Source organism: Brachyistius frenatus, unplaced genomic scaffold, assembly GCF_029030835.1.
Source record: "Brachyistius frenatus isolate BFR_SWC_R1_liver_20210118 unplaced genomic scaffold, ASM2903083v1 Contig_567, whole genome shotgun sequence".
NCBI lineage: Eukaryota > Metazoa > Chordata > Actinopteri > Embiotocidae > Brachyistius > Brachyistius frenatus.
The window spans coordinates 1020-25015 of record NW_027211166.1 but is presented as its reverse complement, the minus strand read 5'-3'; the positions used below and the strand labels follow the sequence as shown (position 1 = coordinate 25015).

The following is a 23996-nucleotide window of genomic DNA, read 5'->3' as shown; positions in this document are numbered from 1 at the left end:
CAGAATGATGTCATGTAGTCTCCTTAAAGTCAGAATGATGTCATGTAGTCTCCTTAAAGTCAGAATGATGTCATGTCCATTCATGTCTGGGTTTACCTTGTCATCAGATATATTTCATCATTAACACTCGGACACAATCCGTCATGTTCTCATCTCATCATCAGACACGAAGCAAATAAGAAAATAATAATATCGTAATAATAAATTGTTGATGGCTTCTTTCAATAAACCACGAGGGGATGAAAATTAAAACATTGATTTCAGTTAAATTAAATATTAATTATTTACCACATCAATTGTATGCACTAAAGTAATTGTGAAGAGCAGGACTGTAAAGTAAAGGGCATGTCCATGTTAAGAAGGTTATTACTGTACATTCTGTTGAATTCCTGAGTAGAAACTCCCATGATGCACCTGGGAGGGAGGGATTTCTGACAGAAAGAAGTCAGATGAAACAGAGAGAGCTGCCAGTGCTTCTGTTGTACACCACTCCACAAATACCTGTTGAACAGTATTGCTAATAAGAAAACACTTGCATCATCCATTACAAAGAAGAGGAAGAAAAAATACTTCATATCCAAGTATACCGAAGTATGAATGTTTTACAGACAGACCTGTCTGTCATCGCTCCCCAACAACAGACCTGTCTGTCATCGCTCCCCAACAACAGACCTGTCTGTCATCGCTCCCTAACAACAGACCTGTCTGTCATCGCTCCCTAACAACAGACCTGTCTGTCATCGCTCCCTAACAACAGTCCCGTCTGCTCTGCTCCTCTGTCGTACATTTCTCAGTCATTTCCTGACAGAAATCCACCATCACAGCTGGGCTATATACTTCCTCAGTGGATCCCATTACGAGTGGACCCTCCGGGTTCTCCTGTCCCACACCTGACACCTCCACCTGACCACCAGCTTCACTTTGTTGTGAAACAGGTGACCTGGGTGGGAAAGAGCCCTGGTCAGGGGAAGGTGACGGTGGTGTGGATGTGAGGTCGATGCTGGTGGAGAAGGGAGCTGGCTGGCTGCTCTGCACCTCCCGACAAACTTGCTGGGAGAGGAAAGAGAGGTTCTGCCACAGCTCAGACATACAAACCTTCAGCTGGTTCCGCTCGCACAGCAGCTTCTCCTTCTCACGAACCTGAGATCATTAGACACAGTATGATTACATTAGCACGACACTCCTCAGTGAGCTCAACAGGTTTTAGGTATCACTATTTCACAGATTATCTCTAGCAGCTTCAGTCATATTAGTATTTCACAGATTATCTCTAGTAGCTTCAGTAATATTAGTATTTCACAGATTATCTCTAGTAGCTTCAGTAATATTACTGTTTAACAGATTATCTCTAGCAGCTTCAGTAATATTACTATTTAACAGATTATCTCTAGTAGCTTCAGTAATATTACTATTTCACAGATTAACTCTAGTAGCTTCAGTAATATTAGTATTTAACAGATTATCTCTAGGAGCTTCCGTAATATTAGTATTTAACAGATTATCTCTAGTAGCTTCAGTAATATTAGTATTTCACAGATTATCTCTAGTAGCTTCAGTAATATTAGTATTTCACAGATTATCTCTAGTAGCTTCAGTAATATTAGTATTTCACAGATTATCTCTAGCAGCTTCAGTAATATTAGTATTTCACAGACTATCTCTAGTAGCTTCAGTAATATTAGTATTTCACAGATTATCTCTAGTAGCTTCAGTAATATTAGTATTTCACAGATTATCTCCAGCAGCTTCAGTAATATTACTGTTTAACAGACTATCTCTAGTAGCTTCAGTAATATTAGTATTTAACAGATTATCTCTAGTAGCTTCAGTAATATTAGTATTTCACAGATTATCTCTAGTAGCTTCAGTAATATTACTATTTCACAGATTATCTCTAGTAGCTTCAGTAATATTAGTATTTAACAGATTATCTCTAGTAGCTTCAGTAATATTAGTATTTCACAGATTATCTCTAGTAGCTTCAGTAATATTAGTATTTCACAGATTATCTCTAGCAGCTTCAGTCATATTAGTATTTCACAGATTATCTCTAGCAGCTTCAGTAATATTAGTATTTCACAGATTATCTCTAGCAGCTTCAGTAATATTAGTATTTCACAGATTATCTCTAGCAGCTTCAGTAATATTAGTATTTCACAGATTATCTCTAGTAGCTTCAGTAATATTAGTATTTCACAGATTATCTCTAGTAGCTTCAGTAATATTAGTATTTCACAGATTATCTCCAGCAGCTTCAGTAATATTACTGTTTAACAGACTATCTCTAGTAGCTTCAGTAATATTAGCATTTCACAGATTATCTCTAGCAGCTTCAGTCATATTAGTATTTCACAGATTATCTCTAGTAGCTTCAGTAATATTAGTATTTCACAGATTATCTCCAGCAGCTTCAGTAATATTACTGTTTAACAGACTATCTCTAGTAGCTTCAGTAATATTAGTATTTAACAGATTATCTCTAGGAGCTTCAGTAATATTAGTATTTCACAGATTATCTCTAGTAGCTTCAGTAATATTAGTATTTAACAGATTATCTCTAGGAGCTTCAGTAATATTAGTATTTCACAGATTATCTCTAGCAGCTTCAGTAATATTACTATTTAACAGATTATCTCTAGTAGTTTAGTAAACCAGAACATTAGTCTGTCACAGCCATAAAGGAACAGTGTGATGCTAATCCACAAAGCATCCCCTGTATTTCCTCTTTCCTGCAACATGTTGGTTTATTTTAAAATCATCACTACTGATCTTTAATCTTAGTGTTGTAGTTTTTGTTTTAAAACAAATAAATACAAAAAGTTACAATAAACTAGAATAAACCTTTAAACCTCTCCACATGGTGAACCTTCAGAGTTTGGAGTCAGTCGGAAGCCATTTAATTCATCTGCTGTTTCTTAACGAGATCAAGGAGCTACAGTTCACCCATGTGGCCATCAGAGGGAGTGTTACATCACAAAACTGATGTTTCATTTGTTTCTGTTGTTGAACCTGGAGACACACAAGGTTACAGTGGGTGCGTCCATGTCTTTGTGTGTGATGACCGTACCAGTTTGTGGATCTCACTCTCCAGGTTCTGGATGCAGTCCAGCTTCCTCTTGCGGCAGCGCTGTGCAGCGATGCGGTTCTTGCTGCGCCTGCGGATGTCGTGGATAAACTCCAGCTGCTCTGAGGTCAGTTTGTGCATCTTGATGAGAATCTGGAAGTCGTTGCGTGGCAGGTTGGTGATGTGGTCCACAGGGAAGGGTAGCTTGACCTAAAAGGAGCACAGGATTCATGTCAATCTGATTAGTTTCAATCAAAATAATCCCTTTTACACATGGCCACAATCATCTCCATGGCAACAAAGCAAAGGGCATCTCGTGATGAAAATATTTAAATATTTAGTGAATTTTGTAGTTTCAGATTAATAATAGGTCGGTGTCCTCTGACTGTCCATCTGTACAAATCCAGATAAGAACTACTGGAGTTGATGAAAACATCTGATGCCATGACGATTCAGGCTGATTGAAGTTTTTAATGTGGGCAGATATCAACAGGTCCTGTGAGCACTGCTTTGTGGTTGACAGTGATGTCACCATCTCTCTATAGTGTGTATGTCTCTGAACTCACACCCGCCTCTAGATTGTGTGTGTATATATATATATATATATATAAAATAAAGGGAACACTTAAACAACACATCCTAGATGTCAATGAATGAAATATTCCAGTTCAAATCTTGATTCATCTCATAGTGGAATGTGTTGAGAACAAAATAACATCAGAATGATCAATGGAAATCAAAATCATTATCCATGGAGGTCTGGATTCAAAATCATACTCAAAATAAAAGTGGAAAAATCAGATCACAGGCTGATCCAACTTCTGTGGAGATTCCTGAAGACAAGTCCAAATGAGTCTCAGTAGTGTGTGTCCTCCACGTGCCTGTATCACTCCCTACAACACCTGGGCATGCTCCTGATGAGACCACGGATGTTCTCCTGAGGGATCTCCTCCCAGACCCGGATCAAAGCATCGGTCCACTCCCGGACAGTCTGCGGTGGACGTGGCGTCGGCGGACGGAACGAGACACGATGTCCCGGATGTGCCGGATTGGATTCGGGTCCGGGGGACGGACGGGCCGGTCCGGAGCGTCGATGCCTTCATCGTGCAGGAACTGCTGACACACTCCAGCCACATGAGGCCGAGCATTGTCCTGCATCAGAAGAACCCGGGACCCGCTGCACCAGCAGATGGTCTTCAACGGGTCTGAGGATCTCATCCCGGGACCTAATGGCAGTCAGGGTACCTCTGGCTAGCACACGGAGGGCTGCGCTGCCCTCCGAAGAAACGCCTCCCCAGACCGTCGCTGACCCGCCGCCGGACCGGTCCCGCTGGAGGATGTTGCAGGCAGCAGAACGTTCTCCACAGCGTCTCCAGACTCCGTCACGTCTGTCACATGTGCTCAGTGGGAACCTGCTCTCATCCGTGAAGACCGCAGGGCGCCGACGGAGAAGCTGCCGATCTCGGTGTTCTCCGGTAAAGTCCGGTCTCCCCGCACGGTGTCGGGCTGTGAGCACAGATCCCACTTGTGGACGTCGGGCCCTCGTACCGTCCTCATGGAGTCTGTTTCTGACAGTTTGAGCAGAAACATGCACATTAGTGGCCTGCTGGAGGTCATTTTGTAGGGCTCTGGCAGCGCTCCTCCTGCTCCTCCTTGCACAAAGGAGCAGATAGCGGTCCCGCTGCCGGGTTGTTGTCCTCTTACGGCCCCCTCCACGTCTCCTGGTGGACCGGCCCGTCTCCCGGTATCTCCTCCGTCCTCTTGACACTGTGCTGACAGACACAGCAAACCTTGCCACAGTGTACATTGATGTTATTATTTTATTTGTTTTTTTGTGTATATAGTCTGTGTACTTTTTTATTTATTGCTCTTATTTTATTTTTTTCTAAAATATTTTTTTGTCTACCTTATTTCCTATCTCTTAAGTATTTGTAAATGTGTTCGTATGGTGCGTACTTTTTTGTCTTCTCTATGCTGCTGTAACGAGTAAATTTCCCCACTGTGGGGTTAATAAAGTCAAATCTATCTATCTATCTATCTATCTATATTCACACACACATATATATATACAGAAATATGTATATAGTTTTGGTTCAATGGATAAGGTCTTTTTTGCAAATCCAATTTTTTTTCTTTTCTTTTATTTCTTCACAATACTGCCTGATCAACGTATTAATGATCCCTAATTGATCTGCTTATACATTTTTCCATTTATTTACTGAATAAATATTCTTCCTTTTTAAATATTGCTCAATTGATCCATTAACGCTGTTTGTGTTGACTCCATGTTACATGTAACATTGCTTCAGTTTGCTACAGAAGCTCCTGCTGTTTTCTTCATGCCTGTGTTCACTGCCTGCACACAATGACATCATTCACTGCTCTGACAATGGAGGAGAGGGAAAAGGCAAGTGTGTGTGTGTGTGTGTGTGGGGGGGGGGGGTTAGGTGCTGCCTGTTCTTCTCTATAGACATCTATATATAGCTCCATGTCTCTCAGCAGTCACATAATAGGGTTGGAATGACAAACTGAGCTTTGGATGGTCATAAATCTGATCCCAGTCTCCCTCTCTGGTGTTCTAGGTCCCATTTTCTACACTTTGTCCTTTGAGACAAACATCACATCACTTTCAGGTGAAAAAACTGTTAACATCAACATTTTCTAAATCATATATTCAAATTGTATTGATTGTAAAGAAAGGATCAGGCCATGCTGCCTGTTGTTAATAGTTGGAGGTGGTGGTACTGTAGGTGGAGGTGGTTGCAGGTCCTCCTTTAGTATTGTTGTTTTTAGTTTTGATAAAGTTTGTACATACAGTAATTACTTCATATAGTTCTCCTCCTGTGTGTGTGTGTGTGTGTGTGTGTGTGTGTGTGTGTGTGTGTGTGTGTGTGTGTGTGTGTGTGTGTGTGTGTGTGTGTGTGTGTGTGTGTGTGTGTGTGTGTGTGTGTGTGTGTGTGTGTGTGAGAGAGAGAGGTTTGATCCGCAGCAACATATTAAACTGGTTTAAAGAAAACATAACTAATGAATAATCAGTGATCAATAACTTCATGTTGGTGACCAGATGGAAGCAGGAGAGTTTCAGGAGGATCAGAAGGATGATGGACAGATGAACTCTTGAAACTGTCCATCAATCAACAGTTTGTCCAATCAGAGCAGCCGTCTCACTGAGAACCAGTTCAGTGCTGTTGGAGCCTTCAGGACGTTTGTGTGTCAGTGAAAGAAGGAGCACGAAAACACTTCAAATGATCATGTCATTATTTCCAGTTAGCGCACAATGTTGTGCTCAGTTTCAGACACCACTACCAGGTCAAAGTTCACAGGTCATATGTTTGGAGTAGCTGTAATGCAGAGAACATCCAGGTGAGTAAAGTATAATCCAGAAGCGTACTCACCTCGGGACCCAGGACTCTGGAGAGGCCACTCTCACTGTCTGCTTCGGAGAAAGAGTCTGACTCGTCACTGGAGTTGCCGCCACTCGCTTCAAATCCTTGTTCGCTTTTGATGTCGGTGCCCGGTGAGAAGAGCGGACTCCTGGGATCCATCACGCCCGCCAGGCACTGAGGCAGCCCGGGGAGGGAGCCCGAGGTCGAGGACGAGGAGAAGTCGAAGAGGGGGAGACTGGAAGGTGAGCTCCTGCTGGCTGCGTCATCCGGGTAAGAGAAGGAGGACCGGGAGCTGGAGGTCTGAGTGCAGGTCTCAGGAGGACTCGGAGAATCTGCGGACGTCTTGGAGAAGCTGCTGAGGCACGAAGGAGGTTCCACCTGCATCAGCGTCGACACTTTTTCTCTGAACTTGTCGTCCATGTACGATTGAGCCAACATGTGTCGCTCACCAGCAGCAGAAGAAAAGATGACGCTGCGTCTGTCGAGCTCACCTTCACTCTTGGAGGACGAAGCTCTGGACACGGACCTATCCGGGTTCCTACTGATGCCAGTCAGGGCCGCTGGTATCACATCAGAAATGGCCGTGTTGAGGTCAGCCGGACACTCCTTCTCTTTGATCAGCTCCCTGTAGTGGTCCAGGGACAGGCGGTTGGTGAGGAGCTGCTGAATGGTGGCGCTCGGCATGCCGCTGAGATCCAGACCACCTCTCTGGAGGTACGAACGCAGGCAGGAAGACGGGGATTGTTGCTCAGCTGCTACTGGAACCTCTTCGACCTCCAGCTCCATCTCCAGAACCTCCTCAGTACACATCTCTGGGCTGCTCCCAGCCCCGTTGTCTCCTCCTTCTTCCAACGCTAATGGCTCCTCTTTGATCCTGGAGGGTGTCAGAAGAGTCGGGGGGGCAGAGCTGTTGTCTGAGAACTGTGACATCACAGAGCTGACTGAGGTATGGTTGGTCAAGACGACATCATCGCTGCCATGATGGTCGTGTCCATTGTGCTTGTTGTCATAGATCTGATACTTCCTGTATTGAGGACATTGTGGAGGGTAAACAGGAAGTGGAGTCGTGTTCGTTACATGATCGGTCGGCTGCCGTGTGTCTGCAGATTCATCCAATGATACTGCCTCACAGAAGGCTCTGTCCTCGGCCGGGATGACGTCATCATAATCCCTCTTGCCATTGCTGGCATGTCGGCTGTCGTTCTGTAGCTGGTCTTGTAGAAACCGGAAGCAAGAGTCCTCCAAATTATGAACCTCGAGGAAGTCGGCACACAGAACAACCTCATGGATGTTTTCCCGACTTAAAACCAGCTTGGCGGTGTAGGCGAACTGGAGCAGTGGCCCGAAACCTTTGGCTGTGACCTAAAGAGAAGAGAAGACACTTCAGTAAGTTTGAAAGAATAAGTGAATCTGACATAAATAAAGATTCCCTTTTGGAAGAACACGAGGTTACAGGCACTGACAATACATGACATTCACAACATCAAAGAAATGTTTTGGTCAAACTGCACCATTACATTTCTTTGTTTCTTCTGCCACGCCCACCTCACCTGCTCCCAGTTCCGCAAAACAATTCAGTTTAATCAGAGGTTCACCTGGAATCACAACCACCCCGTTTTATTGTCTCCACTGTTACAAGACAAAATAAAGGTGAAGTCACATGTAGACGCTTTGATGACTACTTAGATAGTTAACAAGTTAAAGAAGCACACATCGTCAATTTGATTTAATTCATTACATCTGAATAAACTCCTTTTGGGTTGGTTTATCATTTCCACATAAAAACCTAAAAGATCACCTGAACCAGCTGCTGCTCTACAATGATATACAGGAAGCATCAGTGGAAAACGTGACATCCTTGTTACAGCGAGTCAGTAGCTCCGTTGTTCCTGAAGCTGCTGGAGAAACAGATGAAGTCAAAGTGGTTGTTAGAGCCATCTTCAGTCATTTGAGGAAAATGGGAGCAGGTATCGTTTCAACAACAGATACAGACTTGTGTCAGGAGATGAGGGACACCACTTTGTCCACACAGGTCCCTCAGTTACAGGCCTGCTCAAACAGTGGGGGTGATACCAACAATAACCCCAGGAGAGAAATCATATTTGATCTATTTGCTATTTTACAAGAACCAAAGAAAAAGCATTTCCCCAAATGTCAGAGAATCTCAACAGTTCCGTCCTGATGACTGAATTCAACAGACAGAAGGGAAACGGGTGCAGAAAATAAAGCCATGCTCAGAGACATGGAGGTCCAGAGGTGGAGGCCTGTGAGACGGACGACTGCGTGAGGAAGAGTCTCGGAGTCATGAAGCAACATGACACGTGGAACATTATATGTTAAACTAACCACGGGGATCTGATCAGCCTAGTGGTGACTGGGAGACACTGCAGCTGCTGTTCAGAATGACAGGAGTTCATTATAAGATCACGGTGTGTGTTTACATCATGAGAAGATCACTAATTGTATTTTGTGTGTGTGTTTACATCATAAGCCCTTCGTTCTCCTCCAACCGTGTGAATCAGAGGAAAGTGAAGTTACTTCCTGCCTCCATGTTACATTCATGCTGTCCTTCACCGATATCAAACCTTGAAGACTTCATGTGGTTCAGTTCTGAAGTCCTACACAACACTTTTGTCTTGGTTAGGGTTACTATGAAACATTTAGATTTGTTTTTCTTTTTTTTGGACTAAAAATATTCGTAACAAGTTGAAGACACGCATTTGAACCGTTACTTGGGTAAAAAGAAAAAAAAGAGTAATAGATATTTTATTAAGTATCGACCAGGAGACTTTATAATTTAAAGTTTGTTAAGCCACTGTTGTTGTTGTTGTGTTTGTTAACACTCACAGCTGACTCATCACCATACAAAGAGTGACTAGTCAGTCCAAGGGTTGGACATCATTTCTGAAACCTCAAATATATAACTGAAAACAAAACGGTGGAGTCACAATCAACGTGTGCAAGGACACTGTTACCATGGCAACCATTAAAAGACTGATGCAGGTATGTCATGAATCAGAAAATAGTTCCTGCATTCTGGAACATGATAACTAGAGTTATATCTTTGTACACCCTGAAGTAAGTTCTTATGTCAGGTACAGGCCGGGCTCATTATTCAGAGACAAGTCTGACCATGTGATGCTGATAGTAATTAAAATAATAAGTCTTTATTCATGATGATGTTAAATCTTATCTCTATTCCTCACAGTAAAAAACAACACCATGAAACCAGCAGAACAGAAAATACAGTGATTCAAACGATTGGTGACACAGCACAGTACTACCACCATATAATACATAGATACATTGAGACCATTATATATTATATATAGATACATTATGACCACCATATAATACATAGATACATTAAGACTAATATATATTATATACAGCTAAATTATTACTGTTATATATTATATATAGATATAGTATCACTATTATATATTATATGTAAAATTAATAGTACATTATGATATATTACACTAACATTAAATTAGGATATATTATACTAACATTAACATTAATCATTTCATTTTCTGATTATTTTCTAAATTCATGTAAAAATGAAAAAGAGAAACAGCCTTTGTTTAAATAATGTCTGACCACTTCCTGTCTCACGGTGCTCTGTGCCCTTTACCTTGTCTGGCAGGTTAATGATGGGCTCCGCGTCGCCCACTGACCCGCTGTGTCCCAGGAGAGCTTGCAGAAAGTAGCGGCTGCTGGCGGCGAGGACGGCCCTGTGAGCTCGCACCTCCCTCCCCTCCACCAGCACAGTGACGTCACACAGGACGCCCTGCCGCCGTTGCTCCTCCAGGCTCAGCAGCACGTTGGCACAGTGGACCTTGGACTCGTACACGTACACGGGCGCTGCCGCCTCACCGGCCCGCTCCTCGCTTGTCGACATCACTTCCTCTGACACCCTGCACAGAAGAAAGTTTAAGGACATAATGTGAGAGAACTGCATGTGTACAAGAGGTCAAAGGTTACTTTACATTACATGACATCAGGTCTTAGTTTAAGTGTCATGAAGGTGAAGATGTCTCAACATCTGTCCACCCTTTAGCTGCAAAGGTCGACGGCTTTACATTTGATATTAATGACGTTCTGATATTCCAGATGTGCATCTGTTGGATCTCCGTGACCTCTTTCAGTGTCACCACCAGGAACATGGATGTTTATCCCTGCAATTCAGAATCCCTGTGGTCACACAACAGAAAGTGGAGTTTCTATGGGGAAACAAAACGAGCATAAAAATAAATATATAATATCTTATTGTAATGAAGACTCATCATTTCATGATCACATGGCTTCCTACAGCATCATCAAAACAACAAGCTGCACATGTTTGAAAAAGCAGCTACCTTTATGTGTGTGTGGATGGATAGATACTTTATTAGTCCCTCAGAGGGACATTTTTATGTTACAGCAGCAAATACAGGGCAAAGCAATAGAAAATAGAGATAGTAAAAATATTAAATATAATTTTTTTTTTAAACGCACATTCTATACAATAAAACTAGAATTATATGAAATAGACTAAACTAAACAACAGTGCAATGAATTAAAACAAACAAACAAACAGCAGTGCAATGGTGTTATGGATTTGGCACATATACTTTATATCTGTGTACATACAGCTCTGGAAAAAAATTAAGCGACCACTTCAAAATGATCAGTTTCTCTGGTTTTACTATTTATTGGTGTGTTTGAGTAAAATTAAAATTTTTGTTTTATTCTATAAACTACTGACAACATTTCTCCCAACTTTCATATACAAATATTGCCATTTAGAGCATTTATTGCAGAAAATGACAACTGGTCAAAATAACAAAGAAGATGCAGTTTTCAGATCTCGAATAATGCAAAGAAAACAAGTTCATATTCATTTTTTAACAACACAATACGAATGTTTTAACTGAGGAAGAGTTGGTGCAAAGATTCAAGCAGCTCGGCTTTGTTTGACGGCTAGTGACCATCCATCTTCCTCTTCATCACATTCCAGAGGTTTTAAATGGGATTCAGATCTGGAGATCTGGCCGGCCATGACAGGGTCCTGATCTGGTGGTCCTTCATCCACACCTTCACTGACCTGGCTGTGTTTCATGGAGCATCGTCCTGCTGGAAGAACCCTCCTCAGAGTTGGGGAACATCGTCAGAGCAGAAGGAAGCACGTTTTCTCCCAGGACAACTTTGTCCTCGGCTCAATTCATGCGTCCTTCACGAAGACAAATCTGTCCGATTCCAGCCTTGCTGAAGCCCCTCAGATCTTCACCGATCCTCCACCACATTTCACAGGTGGAGACTCTGTGGCTCGTCGACCTCTCCAGGTCTCCGTCTAACCATTAGACCACCAGGTGTTGGACAAAGCTGAACATTGGACTCATCAGAGAAGATGACCTTCCTCCAGTCCTCTATGGTCCAATCCTTCTGGTCTTCTTCAAACCTCAGCCTGGCTCTTCTTTGCTTCTCATGATGAAGGGCTTTTTTCTATCTTTAACCGACTTCAGCCGCGAGGAGCCTGTTTCTAACCGTCCTCACCGTCCTCTTCACTCCAGCCGCCGTCTGACGTTCTTTTTGGAGTTCACTTGATGTCATCCTACGGTTGTTGAGTGACATTGGAATGAGTTGGAGGTCATCCCGGTGAGTGGAGAGTCATTACACTCCTCTCTGTGTTTAGTTCATTTTCAGTCACACTCAACATAAAGTAATCAGATTTATAGCAGCAGAGCAGTGAGAGACTGAATCAGGACTGGAAATGAGATGCAACATTTTTAAGACTGACAAAAGAATAATTTGTATCTTTGACATAGAAAACTTGTTTTATCAAGAATTATATCGCATAAATGAGAAATTCTGATGCAGTGTGTTTTATGTGATTTTTTTTTTACTGAGTACCTAATACAGACAGTATGTAATTACATCCTATGATAATAAGCATATTGGACATGGCAGAAATATGTGGTCACATTGAAGTCCATCTTCTTTTATTCTCTGAACTTTCAGAACTTTAAACAACAATGACTGTTACAGAGGACACCGGTTGCAGGTGCTTTAAATAATACTAATTCAACACAAAAGTGCAGTCCTGCTGGCAGATTGCAGAGATTGGTTTAATTTGCATGAATTGTTGTGATTTCCTGAAGCGACTCAATACAGAAGAAACTACACTGCTCCAAAAACTAAAGGGAACACTTAAACAACACATCCTAGATGTCAATGAATGAAATATTCCAGTTAAAATCTTGATTCATTACATAGTGGAATGTGTTGAGAACAAAATAACATCAGAATGATCAATGGAAATCAGAATCATTATCCATGGAGGTTTGGATTCAAAATCATACTCAAAATAAAAGTGGAAAAATCAGATCACAGGCTGATCCAACTTCTGTGGAGATTCCTGAAGACAAGTCCAAATGAGTCTCAGTAGTGTGTGTCCTCCACGTGCCTGTATCACTCCCTACAACGCCTGGGCATGCTCCTGATGAGACCACGGATGTTCTCCTGAGGGATCTCCTCCCAGACCCGGATCAAAGCATCGGTCCACTCCCGGACAGTCTGCGGTGGACGCGGCGTCGGAGGACGGAACGAGACGCGATGTCCCGGATTGGATTCAGGTCTGGGGGACGGACGGGCCGGTTCGTAGCGTCGACGCCTTCATCGTGCAGGAACTGCTGACACACTCCAGCCACATGAGGCCGAGCATTGTCCTGCATCAGAAGAACCCGGGACCCGCTGCACCAGCAGATGGTCTTCAACGGGTCTGAGGATCTCATCCCGGGACCTAATGGCAGTCAGGGTACCTCTGGCTAGCACACGGAGGGCTGCGCTGCCCTCCGAAGAAACGCCTCCCCAGACCGTCGCTGACCCGCCGCCGGACCGGTCCCGCTGGAGGATGTTGCAGGCAGCAGAACGTTCTCCACAGCGTCTCCAGACTCCGTCACGTCAGTCACATGTGCTCAGTGGGAACCTGCTCTCATCCGTGAAGACCGCAGGGCGCCGACGGCCCTCGTACCGCCCTCATGGAGTCTGTTTCTGACAGTTTGAGCAGAAACATGCACATTAGTGGCCTGCTGGAGGTCATTTTGTAGGGCTCTGGCAGCGCTCCTCCTGCTCCTCCTTGCACAAAGGAGCAGATAGCGGTCCCGCTGCTGGGTTGTTGTCCTCCTACGGCCCCCTCCACGTCTCTTGGTGGACCGGCCCGTCTCCCGGTATCTCCTCCGTCCTCTTGACACTGTGCTGACAGACACAGCAAACCTTCTTGCCACAACGTGCATTGATGTGCCATCCTGGATGAGCTGCACTACCTGAACAACTTCTGTGGGTTGGAGACACCTCATGCTCCCTCTAGTGGTGAGGACACTGGCAAAATGCAAAAGGGACCAAATATCAGCCAGAAAGGACAGATTTCCTCCAAGCAATTTAAAGTAGCTAATCCAGCTCTCAGTCACGGCTACATTACCGGGCCCTCCCTCAGGGCCTGAGCTCCAGAACCTTCCGCCATGACATCAGCGTCTCCGTACAATAATGAGCCTTTGTTCAGAGAGCAGCTCAGCATCTCACTTTCACTGTCATTGAGACCCTGATGGACTACCTCTGAGTTCACTGTCAACACTGTTGGTCTCCTTCACCCTCTTTAACCTGTAACCTGTCAGTAATAGTAGTAGTAGTAGCAGTATTATTAGTAGTAGCAGTAGTAGTAGTATTAGTAGTAGCAGTAGTAGTAGTAGCAGTGGTATTAGTAGTAGTAACCTGTGAGTAGTAGAAGTAGTAGTAGTAGTAATATGTGAGGAGTATAAGTAGTAGTAGCAGTAGTAGTAGTAGTAGTAATCTGTGAGTACGACCTCTGAGTTCACTGTCAACACTGTTTTTCTCCTTTACCCTCTTTAACCTGTAACCTGTCAGTAATAATAGTAGTTGTTAGCAGTATTATTATTAGTAGCAGTAGTAGTAGTAGTAGCAGTAGTAGTAGTAGTAGCAGTAGTATTAGTAGTAGTAACCTGTGAGTAGTAGAAGTAGCAGTAGTAGTAGTAGCAGTAGTATTAGTAGTATTAGTAGCAGCAGCAGTATTAGTAGTAGCACTAGTACTCGTAGTAGTAGTAGTAGTAGTAATATTAATATTAGTAGTAGTTGTCACAAGGACAGATACAGGAGATCATTCCTGCCGACCGCAATAAGACTGTACAATAACTAACCTCTGGCAAAATCCATCACACAACAATAATACTGTTGTCTGTGTTTCTTGGTTGTTTGTATATAATATATATATAACATATATAGATATACTGTACTGTATATACTGTGCATTTTATATTTAATATTTTTTTTTACTATTTTATTGCTTTTTATTATTTTATTATTATCTTATTGCTTCCTGTATGCTGCTGTAGCAAAAAAAAGAAATTCCCCTTGGGGATTAATAAAGTAAGTAACTACCTACCTAGTAGTAGTAGAAATAATTGTAGTAGTAGTAGTAGTAGTAGTAACCTGTCAGTAGTACACGCTGCATCGTTACATGCTGAGCTTCTTTTCTTTCCTCCTACTCTTTAACTGACTCATACCTCACCATCTTTTTCTCTCCCATAGTTTCTTCTTATTGTCTGTTGTCTCCATTCAGTTCCTTCACTCGTGTACTTGTCCCGTCATGGAGCTGCATGTCTCTGCTCTGTACTTGTCGTCTCCATCAACAGTTCTTCTCTTCTATCTCTATGCTGTCCTTTTCTCTCTCTGCTCTCCTCTCACCCCAACCAGTCGAGGCAGATGCTCCGCCCACCTCTGATCCTGGTTCTGTCGGAGGTTTCTTCCTGTTAAAGGGAGTTTTTCTTCCCTCTGTTGGAGGTTTTTCTCCCTTAAAGAGGAGTTTTTTTCCCTCCTAGCTTATGTGGGAATTGTTGAATTGTTGAATTGTTGGTTTCTCTGTATAATATTGTAAAGTCTTGCTGTAAGGACTTTAATGTGTTAAATGTCATGAAATAACCTGTGTTGTGATTTGGCTATATATAAATAAAATTGAATTGAATTGAATAGTATTATTATTAGTAGTAGCAGTATTAGTAACCTGTCAGTAGTAGTAGTAGTAGTAGTAGTAGTAGTAGTAGTAGTATTCCTCCGCTCTCTTCACTGGTTACCAGTAGCTGCCCGCATCCATTTCCAAACATTGGTACTTGCGTACCGTGCTGTGAATAGATCGGGTCCAGTCTACATCCAGGACATGGTCCAACCCTACATCCCAGCCCCTCCCTCCACTCTGCTTCCACCAATCAGCTTGTTGCTTCTCACTGAGTTAAACACTCTATTAAATCCTGACTGTTTGCTGTCCTGGCTCCTAAATGGTAGAATGAGCTCCAACGACATCAGGACAGCAGAAACTCTGAACATCTTTCACCACAAACTAAAAACACACCTCTTCAGACTTTACCTTGAACAGTAGAACTTTAGTATCTTAAAATAGAACTTACTGATAGAACTTTGTAGTTTGGCTTTCTTGAAGAAATTGTATTTACTTGATTCCTGTTGTTCTGGTTTTGTACCCTCATGGTTGAAATGAACTTATTGCAAGTCACTTTGGATAAAAGCGTTAGCTAAATGTAATGTAAGGTAATGTAATATTAGTAATCTGTCAGTAGTAGTAGCAGCAGTAGTAGTAGCAGCAGCAGCAGTAGTAGCAGTAGTAGTAGTATTAGTAACCTATCAGTAGTAGTAGTAGTAGTAGTAGTAGCAGCAGTAGTAGTAGTAGTAGTAGTAGTAGTAGTAGCAGCAGCAGTAGTAGTAGTAGTAGTAGTAACCTATCAGTAGTAGTAGTAGTAGCAGCAGCAGCAGCAGTAGTAGTAGTAGTAGTAACCTGTCAGTAGTCGTAGTATTAGCAGTAGTAGTAGTAGTAGCAGCAGTAGTAGTAGTAGTAACCTGTCAGTAGTCGTAGTATTAGCAGTAGTAGTAGTAGTAGCAGCAGTAGTAGTAGTAGTAACCTGTGAGTAGTAGTAGTAGTAGTAGTAGTAGTGGTAGTAGTAGTAACCTGAGTAGTAGTAGTAGTAGTAGTAGTAATCTGTGACTACGACCTTTGTCAACACTGTTGGTCTCCTTCACCCTCTTTAACTCACCTCAGATCTGTCGGTGGATCTAACGAAACCCTCCATTCCTCAGGCTGCAGCCAGCTGTGTGTGTGTGTGTGTGTGTGTGTGTGTGTGTGTGTGTGTGTGTGTGTGTGTGTGCGTGCGTGCGTGCGTGTGCGTGCGTGCGTGCGTGCGTGTGTGTTGATCAGCGATTAAGTTACAATCTATAAATGCTGAATAGCTGACCGACACACTCTGGACCTCCACCTTTTAACCCCCCACCCCCACCCCACCACCACCACCCCCCCCCCACACACACACACACACACACACACACAATTGGTGTGAGAGTGAATGAAGGGACATTTGTAGTTTGTTTATAAACAGGGACACAAACTGAACTGTCATCAGAAACAGAACCAGCCTTCACACAGCTGATCTTGTTGACATGTCACCACAGAGCAGAATCTGGACGTGAACTCCAGCTGAGTCGTGAACTTTGGATGTCCACCCTCCACCCCATGAGGTCCATTCATTAAAAAGTAATTAAAAGAAAACATATTTCCTTTGAACATCATCCAGCCAGCGATGATAGAAGCTCTGCTGACAGTCAGTTCTGCCTGAGTTGGTTCTGCAGCTGAACGTGTTCAGACTGTTTGAGGTTTGACTGTTCTTCCAGCGACAACATCCAGTTGGACACAAAAACATGGAACTGTGATGTATAAAATATTCCAAGGACGTTTCACAGAATGAACCCTCATCTGATTATTCTGCTGCACCTCCATAACAGACTTTTATATTTCATATTTTACCCTCCGATCACAGGCTGTATCTAACATGTTTGTACAGACAGGACTTTTAGAACCGCACTTTTTATCCTGTTATGCACACTGTTGCGTTTCTCTGCAGAGTCCTGACTTCATCTGTATCAGTATCGTTGAACTGAAGAGGAACAACAGTGAACACTGTTACAGAAACAGGAACATTTCAGCAGTGCATGTTGTAAACTGGACAGTCTACTTCCTTTTTACATGAAAATAACAAACATCAATGACTCATCAGCTCAAAGATCAGCAGCCTTCAGCCTCTAAATGTGGGACAGTGTAAATATCAATGTTGACAATATTCACGTCTGGTGCCAGGCCGAATGTTTCATCAACAAAGGGTGTAAAATGTGTGAGCAGAGTGAGTCATCCAGCAGATTATTTCATCTCCTTCACAAGGCAGCACAGTGGAGGCATGAACATGAAGTACACCTGTGGGCTGATTGACACTTACAGAGGAGACCTGACATGATGAACATGATCACCTGTGTGACATGCAAAGAATCTTTCATAAGCAGCTTCATGAATCTGAACACAACAGCAGGTCTAAAACACGCTGATGTCATCATCCAGACTGTCTGATAGTCTCACATCTCCTGACATCACTGTCCTTATTCACACAAAACCAGAGAGGACTTGTTCCCGATCCGGTGGGTCTCGTTTCACCGGTCTGACGTCAGGGTGTATCAGAGGAGGACTTTCCCACCGCAGGGAGCTCCTCCCTGGGCATCAGTGTTTCTAACACCTCCTCCCTCCTTTCAGCTGCACTGACATCACTTCACCTCAGGCTGCTGGCAAGAATAAAGTGGATCCGGCTGGTCAAGTTTCAGGGAAAGTTCAGCTGCTGTGAGTCATGTTGAGGATGGGAACACCGTTGAAATTCAAATTCACTGCAGCGGGAAGTCAGGCAGTCCTAAACCAGACTGAAGAGATCAACATAAAAACAGAGACATTAAACCTGCCGGGTTTATATTTAATAGAGCCTCCAGTCCTGTGGTTACTAAGAAAGTATTCTATATATTTATAATAATAATAATTTGTAATAATATATTTATATTTAATAGAGCTTCCAGTCCTGTAGTTACGAAGAAAGTATTCTATATATTTATTGTAATAATATATTTATATTTAATAGAGCCTCCAGTCCTGTAGTTACGAAGGAAGTATTCTATATATTTATTATAATAATAATTTGTAATAATATATTTATATTTAATAGAGCTTCCAGTCCTGTAGTTACTAAGAACAAGTTGTATCATCATAAACTAAAGACGAGTGTTTTCCTTATGTTAACACTTGACAGGTGTTTCCATACCAACAATCAGACAGACTGAAGCTCCAATATAAGAGGCTTCATTTATAACTTCATGTATGTCCCAAAAAGACTAAGTCCAACTCATAGTCCAAATATTCTTGGGATGGGAAGAATCTCAAAGAAGCATGTAGAGGTCTGTAACATACAGTTGACATGTTACAGACACTTTAAGTTCACACCATCAGACCTGAAGGTCTCTGGAATAGCAATACAAGCAGGAAAAGGAGGTTTCAGAGAAGAACAGACATTTCTGTCTCTACATCAGATCCACTTTAACTCTGCATCAGATACAACACAGATTGTCAATCAGTAACAGCTCAATACGATTTTATTACTGCCAAACACAAGAAGTACTTTTGACTTGTTTGATCTAAACAGGTTCATCTTTAAAGCTACTAAAGTACAAACAGGTCAACAGAACAACAGCACCAAAAACTTCTAGAAGCTTTTAGAAGAAACAAGACAACAAATGGAGAAACATGGCCAACAAACACAGAGCACAGGTCGCCTCCTGGAGGACGTCAGCAGTAACACACAATGGAGGATTTTAGACCCTGGCTTGGTTGGTTGGAGAAAAAAAGCCTCGTAGAGAGAAACCTGCTGACTGTTTATATCTGATTATTATATTGTGAACATGATGCAGTGAAATGATTTCTGATGCCAAAAATTCAACTTCAAGCAGCAGCATGAGGATCAAGCCCGTTAAACTGGACCGGCCATGTATTTCATCTCCTCACTAACATACTGGAACAACACTCCCACACAACGCTCACATCTCTGTTGCTTCAAAGCTTCCCACATGCTTCCAGAGCCTGTTTATCACTTCCACTGCTGTAATCCTTCACAGACACAAACCCAGAGCACCAGATCAAAGAGGAGAAGCGTCTCCTGCAGCAGTCGCCACAGAGACGAGGGAGACACATGCTAATCTGTCTGGACAGGTGGAACCTCCGCAGCATCCAGCAGCTCTACAGCTGCACTAGTGCTGCTAAATCAGCCTGCAAACAGGTCCAAAAGAACCACTCAGGAAGTACTGGACCAAACAACAGAACATTCAAGAAGAATTAGACCAAACAACAGAACCACTCAAGAAGGAATGGACCAACCAACACAACCACTCAGGAAGTACTGGACCAAACAACACAACCACTCAGGACAGGAAGTACTGGACCAAACAACACAACCACTCAGGAAGTACTGGACCAAACAACAGAACACTCAAGTAGTACTGGACCAACCAACAGAACACTCAGGACAGGAAGTACTGGACCAAACAACAGAACATTCAGGACAGGAAGTACTGCACCATACCAACAGAACACTCAGGAAGTACTGGACCAAACAACACAACCCCTCACGACAGGAGGTACTGGTCCAACCAAGAGAACACTCAGGAAGTACTGGACCAACCGACAGAACCACTCAGGAAGTACTGGACCAACCAACAGAAACACTCAGGACAGGAAGTACTGGACCAAACAACACAACCACTCAGGAAGTACAGGATCAACCAACAGAACCACTCAGGACAGGAAGTACTGGACCAACCAACGGAACCACTCACGACAGGAAGCACTGGACCAACCAACACAACTATTTCGGAAGTACTGGCCCAACCAACAGAACCACTCAGGACAGGAAGTACTGGCCCAACCAACAGAACCACTCAGGACAGGAAGTACTGGACCTAACAACACAGCAACTCAGGACAGGAAGTACTGGACCAACCAACAGAACCACTCAAGAAGTACTGGACCAACCAAGAGAACACTCAGGAAGTACTGGATGAACCAACAGAACCACTCAGGACAGGAAGTACTGGCCCAACCAACAGAACCACTCAGGACAGGAAGTACTGGACCTAACAACACAGCAACTCAGGACAGGAAGTACTGGACCAAACAACACAACCACTCAGTAAGTACTGGACCAACAAACAGAACTACTCAGGACAGGAAGTACTGGACCAACTAACAGAACTACTCAGGACAGGAAGTACTGGACCACCCAACAGACCCACTCAGGACAGGAAGCACTGGACCAACCAACACAACCATTTAGGAAGTACTGGACCAAACAACCCAACCACTTAGGAAGTACTGGACCAAACAACACAGCCTCTCAGGACAGGAAGTACCGGACCAACCAACCGAACCACTCAGGAAGTACTGAACCAAACAACACAACCACTCAGGAAGTACTGGACCAAACAACAGAACACTCAAGTAGTACTGGACCAACCAACAGAACACTCAGGACAGGAAGTACTGGACCAAACAACAGAACATTCAGGACAGGAAGTACTGCACCATACCAACAGAACACTCAGGAAGTACTGGACCAACCAACAGAACCATTTAGGACAGGAAATAGTGGATCAACCAACAGAATACTCAGGAAGTACTGGACCAACCAACACAACCACTCACGACAGAAAGTACTGGACCAACCAAAAGAACACTCAGGAAGTACTGGACCAACCAACAGAACATTCAGGACAGGAAGTACTGCACCATACCAACAGAACACTCATGAAGTACTGGACCAACTAACAGAACCATTTAGGACAGGAAGTACTGGACCAACCAACAGAACCATTTAGGACAGGAAATAGTGGACCAACCAACACAACCACTCACGACATAAAGTACTGGACCAACCAAGAGAACACTCAGGAAGTGTTGGACCAACCAAGAGAACACTCAGGAAGTACTGGACCAACCAACCGAACCACTCAGGAAGTACTGAACCAAACAACAGAACACTCAAGTAGTATTGGACCAACCAACAGAACACTCAGGACAGGAAGTACTGCACCATACCAACAGAACAATCAGGAAGTACTGGACCAACCAACAGAACCATTTAGGACAGGAAGTACTGGACCAACCAACAGAACCATTTAGGACAGGAAATAGTGGACCAACCAACAGAACACTCAGGTAGTACTGGACCAACCAACAGAACCATTTAGGACAGGAAGTGCTGGACCAACCAACAGAACACTCAGGACAGGAAGTACTGTACCGAATACCCAGGAAAAGGTTGCTCTCATGTTACTGTGTGATGAGGTTTCATCTGTCCACTCACTGATTGGTCATTTCGAGATGACCTCAGAGCTGCTAGGTTTCATGGATAGTGATGTCACTGGTTCTGTTGGTCCACCTATTTGGTCCAGATAGAAATATCTCAACAAACAACATTCACGATGATTAAAGTCTTTTCATCAAGTCCTAATATGAATTTGTCCGATGTTCTTCAGTCTCCTGATCACAGTGTACAGTCGACGGGGGCGGACCAGCCGGGGACGAGGTGGATATTTACTATAATAATGATTAATATATGTACAGATATTTATTATATTAATCATTATTATATTTAGATATTTATTATAATGATAAATATTATATGTATTATGATAATTACATATATGTATTTTAATAATAAATATTATGATATGTACAGATATGTATCATGATTATGATATATATTATGATCATTATGATCACAGATATGTATTATAATTATTATTATGGTATATTATGATAATTATTATCATATGTACATATATTTATTATAATTGTTATATTTACATATATTTATTATGTTAACTTATGATATTTACAGATATGTATTATGATACTTATTATGCTATTTACAGACAATTATTATAAAGATCTATATTGTGATCATTATTATGATATTTACAGATGTATTAAAATTAATATTACTGGCATTATTGTGATAATTATTATATTTACCATAATAGTATGATATTTATTATGATTATTATTGATATATTATGATAATTATGATATTTACAGATATTTATTAGAATTATTGACATTTACAGATACTTATGATAATTATTATTATGATATATATTGTGATAATTATTATTAGGATATTTACAGATATTCAATAAATTATTATTACTATAATATCAATTGCGATCATTATTATTATATTTACAGATATTTTGTATGATTATTATTATGACATTAATTAGGATAATTATTATTATTATAATTATCATTATGATATCTACAGGGACCGTGACAGAAATGAGACTGATATTTATAATAACATGTCACCAACAGATGTTCTTCCCTCGCTGATGGCGGAAAGCAGCTGATTGAGACATTCAGTCCTCCGTCTTCATTCTGACGGTGTTTACTGAAGCGGAGGGCGGGAATAAACGGAGTCTCGTTCCTTTGTCCTCCTCCAGCCTGACGGAGCGGAGCCCCGGTGTTTATCTCCCGGTGTTTATCTCCAGTTCATCTCGGTCCTCCGGTCACTCCTCCATATTCTACACCATCTTTGTGCACGTGGGATGTGCTCGTAGCTGCAAATGAGTGACCCATAACTTCCTCGGAGAACGAGTGGACCGTGGTCCCGGTACCGACACCTTCCACCGGGGATCAGCGTCCCTGCAGTGGGTCTTTGTTTAACGGGAATTTCTCGCGGTAAATCCCTCCGCTCTCTGAGGAAACACGTTTCACACGGAAACACACACAGCTCCTCCGAACCCGTTTAACCACACCGGTAGCAGGTCGGTACACTGGACCAGAAGTGGGCCGGACTCCGGTGAACAGACAGCGGATTAGAGCGAGCAAACAGATTAGAGGATAAATCTGCTTCCTTCATCGTAGTAAAACGGCGGCGGCTCATGAGCCTCGTAACGGAGACACTCACCGGTTTCTGCTAGTCTGCGGTCCGGTCCTCACAAAGCAGCGGGAGTCCACATCATGTCGCGTGTCCGTGGTCCTCCGGTAGCCTCTAACGGAGTCAAGCGGCGCTCGGTGCTCCAACACGGCCGCTCGTGTTCCGGTGGTTCCGGTGAAACGCCTTCTCTCCTCCAGCAGCTACATTGTTGACATTGGTTCTGTGACGTCATGCTGGCCCTCATTCACAACAGCGGCCGAGCCCCCCTGCGCACGAGGACACCGCGATGCTCGGAGAGAACGTACAGCTGCACGAGCTGCTTTACGGCGCATCTCATCTCTGAAACACACATTACATCATATCATATACACATCATATTAATTCAACTACACGTTAACAACATGTCAGTAGTTCAAAACACATCATATTAATTCAACTACACGTTAATAACATGTCAGTAGTTTAAAACACATCATATTAATTCAACTACATGTTAATAACATCACATTAAAATTAGTAAATGGGATCAAATGAAGATGAATTCCAGCCCTGAGGCCGTCATGAACAGGAACACTGTTTGTAACAGGATGTCTGATCCTGCAGAGCTGCTACAATTATCAGTTTGCCACAGACAGCCACCTCTGGGTCTCATCCTGAGCAGCTGGATTCAGATCAGCCTACATTCTCAATGTC

General features: G+C 42.7%; 1 protein-coding gene across 2 annotated transcripts; it reads right to left on the bottom strand.

Moving 5' to 3' along the window:
* Positions 1-50: 50 nt before the first annotated feature.
* Positions 51-23761, bottom strand: LOC138614770 (transcription regulator protein BACH2-like). Of its 2 annotated transcripts, XM_069688344.1 has the most exons (6): positions 23334-23761; positions 22737-22983; positions 10088-10370; positions 6460-7812; positions 3068-3274; positions 51-1140 (listed from the first exon to the last, which is right to left on the bottom strand). In XM_069688344.1, exons 3-6 carry the CDS (start codon positions 10352-10354, stop codon positions 748-750), a joined length of 2220 nt encoding a protein of 739 aa, XP_069544445.1. In that variant the 5' UTR covers positions 10355-10370; positions 22737-22983; positions 23334-23761; the 3' UTR covers positions 51-747. The 2 variants fall into 2 exon arrangements, with proteins under 2 accessions (XP_069544445.1, XP_069544444.1); XM_069688343.1 differs by lacking the exon at positions 22737-22983 and having other exon boundaries at positions 23334-23760.
* Between the last annotated feature and the right edge of the window lie 235 nt (positions 23762-23996).

Coding starts and splice junctions, on each gene's coding strand:
- LOC138614770 (XM_069688344.1), bottom strand. CDS start 10,354: ATGTCGACAAGCGAGGAGCGGGCCGGTGAGGCGGCAGCGCCCGTGTAC. Junction 3,275..6,459: donor CCAGAGTCCTGGGTCCCGAG/GTGAGTACGCTT, acceptor TGCTCCTTTTAG/GTCAAGCTACCCTTCCCTGT. Junction 1,141..3,067: donor AGAGTGAGATCCACAAACTG/GTACGGTCATCA, acceptor TAATGATCTCAG/GTTCGTGAGAAGGAGAAGCT.